The 7,530-nt window shown below is 41.5% G+C and overlaps 1 protein-coding gene across 2 annotated transcripts; it reads right to left on the minus strand.

The window, feature by feature from the left end:
* Window positions 1-2,621: 2,621 nt before the first annotated feature.
* On the minus strand, window positions 2,622-6,625 carry LOC308321058 (caspase-7-like). Of its 2 annotated transcripts, none has more exons than XM_080771846.1 (4): window positions 6,281-6,625; window positions 5,123-5,286; window positions 4,303-4,432; window positions 2,622-3,770 (listed from the first exon to the last, which is right to left on the minus strand). In XM_080771846.1, exons 1-4 carry the CDS (start codon window positions 6,474-6,476, stop codon window positions 3,526-3,528), a joined length of 735 nt encoding a protein of 244 aa, XP_080627972.1. In that variant the 5' UTR covers window positions 6,477-6,625; the 3' UTR covers window positions 2,622-3,525. The 2 variants fall into 2 exon arrangements, with proteins under 2 accessions (XP_080627972.1, XP_080627971.1); XM_080771845.1 differs by having other exon boundaries at window positions 5,123-5,307.
* Between the last annotated feature and the right edge of the window lie 905 nt (window positions 6,626-7,530).

Raw genomic sequence — 7,530 nt, forward strand, 5'->3', positions numbered from 1 at the left:
GCCGATTCTAAAATGTCTTTTAAATCCTGTTTTCTGAAAAACACATGGGCTATATAAGAATCGTGGTCCCTTCAAAACTGTGAGCTTTTAGGTTGAATGTTTTTGGCAACAAAGTATGAATCTGGCTTAACACTCCTTCCGGCTACCGAGCCTCATTCATTCCTGTCTTGACATTGTATTATTTCGCACTGGAAGTGCAATAAGCTCCCCCTCTCACATTCGGCCCGCAGTTAGTACAATTTGGATTAAATTTAAAAACCTCTTTAGCACCACTGTAATACCACATATATGCAAATGACATTTCCTGCAATGTAGTAGGAGCCCATTTTAAGGTTTCGCACCACTCAATTAGAAAAGGTCAGTGGAATATTGTACCATGTCTCATTCACTTTCCATTCAAACACAGTGTCTCAATTTTCCACTTAATTTCCCGTTCTCTGTGTCCTCAACTCTATTTACTTTACTTAACCGAAACGAAAACAGCAAAATGTCAGAATAATGATATTTATACTATAGAATAGAATGGTAGAGACTTCTAAAATAAATTTGTTTTGGGCTTCCAAGTCCAAAAGGCTAAAACTCTATTGTTTTTGTGCTGGTAGCCATCAAATATTCACCAATGATCGGAAGTTGTGTGCTTTTCCTGCACAAATATTATGACCAGCACTATGCTGTGTACATATGGTGTACTGCCCTGTGTGTGTTTCTCCCACAGATCATGTGGGCGTCGGCCCACTTGAGACTCCTCATTAGGTGCATTAGGAGCACCTGGCCAGTGCTCCTGGAACCTCTATAGAGTGTCGCAGTCCCTCCCCCTTTCAGAACGGCGAGTGGCCCAGGAAATGAAAAGCAATGCATTTCTCCCATAGCCGTTTCTGAAAGTATTTATTTAAAGACGCCGTGGACAAAGCCGTCCAACTCGGATCGTGACAAATCATGACAATGAACACAATGTTTTGGGCCGATCAAATCCTTAGAAAGAAGAAAATAAAGGCAGGAGACAAGACTATTTGTTTTGTTTTTCTTCTCATAAATTATTTTATCCGCCCAAAACATTGTGTTCATTGTCATGATTTGTCAAGATCCGAGTTGGCTTTGTCCGCGGCGTAACCGTCTTTAAATAAATACTTAAAGAAAATCCTATGGGAGAAATGCATTACATTTCATTTCCTGGGCCACTCGTCGTTCTGAAAGGGGGAGGGACTGCGACGCTCTATAAAAGAGGGCATTGTCTGTGTCTCTCTCCAGATGACAGCACCCTTCTGTTTGTTTCCCTTTACTGTTTGATTGGCACACTACAACACACCTTCACAGTGTTGCCAACTTAGCGGATTTGTTGCCATATTTAGCTTCTTTCCAGACCCCCCTAGCGACTGAATTAGTGAAAAGCTACTTTTTCTGGTGAATTGGGGACAAATCGTGTTGACAGTCGCCAGAGATAAAACACTCCTTTTTCTTCATTTTCCCTCTCTCAGCCTCTCAAATCCGCTAAATTGGCAACACTAAAGTGCTCGGCGTGTCTGGCTTCCTCGGCTCGGTTATGTGCACAGAGCAAGGAAATGGTGTTCTGGGCTGGCTCCATATTGTCGTTGCTAGGGGCGCCTAAAAGTCACTAGGGACGCTAAAAAGTCGCGACTTCTAGAGACTTGCCAAGAGCAGTGTTGGCAACACTGCACCTTCACCATTAACCACACATCCACACTGACACCACTGATCTTACTGACTTCCACATCTCATACATTCTGTAAGCATTCTTTAATCTTTATAATATTAGTTACCTTTTGTGAATATATTATTGTTATTTTGAACACTGCTACTCAATTTGTCATGGCCCAACGGGCCAGGTTATGACACATGATACTGACATCAGTATCAGACATGTTTAGTATCATGTCTGTTATGTCTGTTGTGTATGTGGCCTATGAACACAACTAATAAAGAAATAAAACACTGGAGAAGGGAGCTCAGGTTTATAGTACTTTACTGGTCAAAGCTGGAACTGACACACATCAATCAAGGGTATACAATGCAGCTGTGCAGGACCTAAGAGCACCTAGCACAAGGCAGAGTGGTCTGCCACATAAAGTAGTCCCTGGAAAAGCAACACACTACACTCCTCCCCTGATGCGGACCATAATCACACTCAGGTTTGAAGAACCCTGAAGAAGGCAGTTAGCTGCCAAAACATAGATTTGTATTACTCTGCGTCCAGAATAAAATATAGGCACTTTTGGCTACCATTGTGTGCAACCAATTTATTGCCTGTTGAAGACTATCATTTGGATCCTTCTGCCGTACGTGGGCCGGCACCATTACAAAGACTAAATTATTTGGTCGGCCCAAAACATTGTATTGATGATTTGTCACGATCCGAGTTGGCTTTGTCCGCGGCGTAACCGTCTTTAAATAAATACTTTAAGAAATGCCTATGGGAAAAATGCATTGCGATTCATTTCCTGGGCCACTCGTCGTTCTGAAAGGGGGAGGGACTGCGACGGTCTATAGGCAGTCGATCTATTTGGAGGAGGAGGTGCTTTTTGTACCCATGATTTACTTTCGGTGTTGGTAATATGACAGACTGAACTTAAAGTGACCAATGTTGGCTGTAAATAATTCATTTAGGGCTTGTTTGGACTCAAGCACTGAGACACGTGATGTTTCAAGTGCGTAGTATATCAGAAGCAACTGAAAATATTTGTGCCCTTGATAATGTATTTTATAAATGTGGACTCACATAAAGAAATCGAAATGTGTGTGTGTGTGTGTGTGTGTGTGTGTGTGTGTATGGGGGATTTCATGATCCGTAATGTTTCAACGTGTTTTCGCAATCAGAAATACTGTACAACTTGTTGCTTGCAATTCAACAAGTTGACTCTTGTGAGACTCAATCAGCGAGGGCTTATTATTTCCTGCCAGATTCTATAACTGTTTTATCTCATTGCCTATCTTTGATCTTAACATGGCTCAAAATGTATGATTCCTTAATTAACCTTCTAAGTCCTTCCAAGACAGATGTACTGTCAATCATCATCCACATGTCTCTTAATCAGTCCTTAGATCTGGTTAATCTATTTTTAATTAACTTGTTTGTGGAAGTACTTCTGTGGCCTACTGGCAGAGTGCGCAATACATTTACTGTGCTGTCATTGTTGGTCTAGCACACATGTCTCATTCATTTCTTAGTTGATTTGTTTTACACGTTAGACTGATTTAATTTATTTTCTCTTTCTAGAGGCGGCACAACAGGGTTTCATACCTCTCCTGCACATTTTGAATGTGTCCTACTCCCAGAGCAAGACGCTGAGCCCTAATTGCTCCCGATGTACAGGTTGGTGTGTGCATGGTTTCCCACGCCATTGGTATGAATGTGTGTGTGAATGGTGAATGTAATGCACAATCTGTAAAGCGATTTGGATAAAACCCACTATATAAAAGCACCATTAGAGTAGCATGCACGCACGCGCAAAACTGATGGAGGGAGTGTCCTTTCTCACATTTCCTGATGTGTGATCCAATGACATGGTTTCACCCAGACTCCATGGGCTGTGTGAAGAAGGGGAACGTTTCTCGAGTCATTCGTGTCAAAAAGCAGGGCATCTCCTTCTTCCCCTGCAGAACGCCACTTTTGACCTGGAAGGTGTAGGCCACTCTGTGGGAGAGGCGGGTTAGCACACGAGTCAGCTCCAGACTGTGGCTGTCCTCGTCTTCTATCAGGTCACAGAGAGTTTGAAGGAAGATAGCTCCTGCAGGGTGCATGAAGGCACCGTACCCTGATGGAGGGAGGGACAATAGCATCATAAAGCAGTGCTTCTCAGCCCTTTCTTTTTAACCCTCACTTTAATTTTCATCATTTTCTACTATAAGGCTTTTGGAAGCAACCCAGACAGTTTTTTTTAAGTTGTTTGAATGAGTATTAAGATATATTTATATTCATTTTATCAGACACGCTCCTTCCTATACGTTCTACAACAAACCCATTTTAACTTCAATTCCGTTTTAACCATGTTAGATTCATTATAAACACTCGTCCTTGGTACTGGTGGTGACACATACTGTACTGCCCTCTTAATACATGAGGGGGCATGTTTTATTCAATTACTACACTCATTAGTTTTATACCCTTTAACAGTTTTATCGAACAATTGGTAGAGCACATTTTAAGTCACTGTCTCATTGAAAACAATGTTGAAAAATAACTCAACCTGATAGGGGCCATTTTTTTACTAAAGGAAGTAAAAAATGCAAAGTTTATTTTTTCCACTGTTGCATTTTATTTATTTATTTTCTTCAACGAGAGCTTACCTGGCGTAGTTGCGTAGATGACAGCTGTATCCACAGGAACTGACAGATACTGTGAAATGCTGTCCTCCATGACATCACTTCCTGTTGCATCCACTTCCACCCCGTCATCCAGCTGTGCTCCCCGACATGCCTAAGAAGACAGAAGATGCTAGAAGGCTTTTTCTCACCTTTAGTTGCAGTCCTCATGAATGTGGTCCAGTTGTTATTTTGTGAAAAAACGCATTAATGGCTATTTCCCCTACCCGACCATAAGCCCTGAATGGGGCGTTGGATTGTAGTGCTAATTCGCATATTTCAATCACTCGATATGGTATAAATCCTATCTCTTCATAATGTCAACAGTATGTGTAAAGTCACACTTTACTGCATAGTAACCCAGTTGCTGTGTTTCAGCCATCTATCGCGAGTGTGACTTTACACATAGGCTAATGTTGCCATTATGAAGAGAGGATTTATACCATTTTTATTTTATTTTCGAGCGATGGAAGCCCATTCAGGGCTTATGGTCGGGTAGGGTAAAGAGCCAATAATGCGTTTTTTTCACAAAATAACAACCCTTTTATGAGGACTAAGCAACTGCAACTAAAGGTGAGAAAGCCTTCTAGCATGAAACAATCCTTTAACCCATTTAGGCCTGAGGTCCATTCTAAGGTCTTCTAAACAGTTTTCTGAAAAGCTAATATTTTCTTCCAGGGACCTCCAGAAGCAAAGCGTTGCTATAGTACATAATTTTGTTGATAAACCCCTGGACCCTTCCTCCCTCCCGATATTGAGAACCACTGTTTAGTTTGTGTGAGGATGATTGGCTTTAAATGTCAACCTGTATGAAGAACAGCTTGGTCTTCCCCTCCATATGGACGTTGGAGAAACAGGTGAATATGTGGGACAGCCTGACGGGGTTCCCGTCCGCTCCGAACACACAGCCCTCCTCTCCATGGGAGGACAACACCACCAGGATGCAGTCCTTCACTGGCTGTCTGCTCACTGCACCAAATTCCAACCATTCTACACAATTAAGTTATATGTGCTTGTAATTTATAACCCTCAATTATACGTACGTTGCTGGCATGCTGTCAGCATTACTCAGCAACACACACACACACACACACACACACACACACACACACACACACACACACACACACACACACACACACACACACACACACACACACAGAGATATACCAATATACAGATCGTATCTAGAAAGTTGGTGAGAAAGTCTAGTCCATTTACATGCCCACACACTTCAGGAATATAAGGCATACAAGCATAATTATGACCCTTGGCATCGTACGCATGCCGCACACACGCACGCACGCATGCACGCAGTCACACACAGTCAGAGCACACACACACGTCACTTGCTCATGCACGCACGCTCTCACACACACACACACACACACACACACACACACACACACACACACACACACACACACACACACACACACACACACACACACACACACACAGTAATGCACACGCTGTGTCTGTTATGTTCTTTCCCTTTGTTTGTGTTTCCAGGGCACACAGATTATCTCACTCGGGACATGCGGTAGCATGCATGTCACTGGATTAGATGTATAAAAGATAAGGGTTCAGATTAATGTGTTTGTTCTCTAATCACTGAAAACACTTACATAACCTGGCTTTTAAGTTACACTGCATTAAAACCCGATGAAGAAATGCTGCAGGCTTCTGTAACTCAGAGATGACTATAGTCTATAATATAGATATTATACAACTCCATTTAAGCTTTGGGATGGAGAAATAGCATAGAATTTATAGATAATAAAATAATAGTTAACTTTAAGAGTGCATTATGAAAGCAAAGACAATAAGGTTGTATACATATGGAACCAAATGGATCGAGTCTATTTGATGGTTCCATGTACAATTTAGGGGGGTCTTTGAAATTTTGAGAACCATTTATATACAGTATTACTGTTTTGCTTGTACAGTAATTCTATATTACCTTTATTAAATAGTGAGTAGATTTCTTCACTGCTGAGATCATTGTGTATGTCCACTTTGAAGCCACGTTTGCTGAGGCTACGGTGCAGTCTTTTCACATCTCTGGCAGCCCCAGTTCGTTTACCCAGATTTACTCCGTTGTCAAAATGTGTCACGGAAACCAGAACTGCTCTGTTACGCTCAGCAAAATTATCCATGAAAGATTTCAGAAAGCAAATGAGATATTGAAGTTGTCTATTGTCTTGTATGTCGGTAATCTTGCAAGTGACAGCCCAATTTGTTCTTTGGATGAATGCAGAAGCCAAGTAATACAATCCTAACCTTTAGAAAGAAGACAGGGATTATCTCAACTACAAATATCCTGTATATACCTGCATCTGCAGGACTTTGCAGAGTGTCTGTCTGTTATGTGTGTGTCTGTTATCTACGTGTGTGTGTGTGTGTGTGTGTGTCTGGGTGCGTGCGAATACTGCCACTCCCATATAGCTCACACAGCCTCACACTAACACGGATGTCACACCCTCCCACACACCTGCTTTGTTGTATTTGAACATCCTTTTGAGAGCATGATATTGGTCTCCCATTAAATAAAGGACAATCGAGATGGGTTGATACTTTCACCTTTGGTAAATGATTAAGGGAATCAAGATGTTTTGAAGACAAACACACTGCAAGCTTGTACATCGGATATTTTCTTTGAATATTAAAGCAAACCACTTTAATTCAAATATTTGCTTCTGGGGGTTCCTGGAAAAATATATTTAAAGATGGGGGTTGATGGCCAAATACAAATAATTTTGGGGGTCCTTGACATGAAAACGTTTGAGATCCACTGATATAGCAACATACAAAGGGTTATAATTTAGACAGTTGTGGAATCGACCTCAAGTCTTAATGGGTTAAACACTATGTTCCACTTAGTTGTCTAGTTGACCTGGGGTCCCACAGTCCCCTCAACACCAAATCTCCAAGCTCACAATTGTGAGCTCGTAGATCTGCTATTTTTGCTGATGCTTGATTGGTTGACGTTTTTTTATTGTCAGAAATGCATATAGGCTACAATCATGTAGTTCTTCTGGCTCAGATAACAATGGAAAAAATGTCAAAGATGTAGATGTACCGGTAGATGTTCAGGTATTCCAGCCCTCATGGAAAATAAATTGGTTTCGCTTGATTTCTGCCTTGAGCATGTTGAGACTAAAGATGATCTTTTAAAGATCATCCGGCCAGGCAAGGCAGAGTGTGTGTGTG

The sequence above is a fragment of the Protomyctophum bolini genome, assembly GCF_963924005.1.
Source record: "Protomyctophum bolini genome assembly, chromosome: 9".
In the NCBI taxonomy this organism is placed as follows: Eukaryota; Metazoa; Chordata; class Actinopteri; order Myctophiformes; family Myctophidae; genus Protomyctophum; species Protomyctophum bolini.

Bases quoted from the DNA above. Each gene is read 5' to 3' on its own strand.
- LOC308321058 (XM_080771845.1), bottom strand. From the start codon at position 6,476: ATGGATAATTTTGCTGAGCGTAACAGAGCAGTTCTGGTTTCCGTGACA. The intron at 5,308-6,280 runs GTAATATAGAAT...TTAATTGTGTAG, and splicing joins CTACTCACTATTTAATAAAG to AATGGTTGGAATTTGGTGCA. The intron at 3,771-4,302 runs GTAAGCTCTCGT...TCCCTCCATCAG, and splicing joins CATCTACGCAACTACGCCAG to GGTACGGTGCCTTCATGCAC.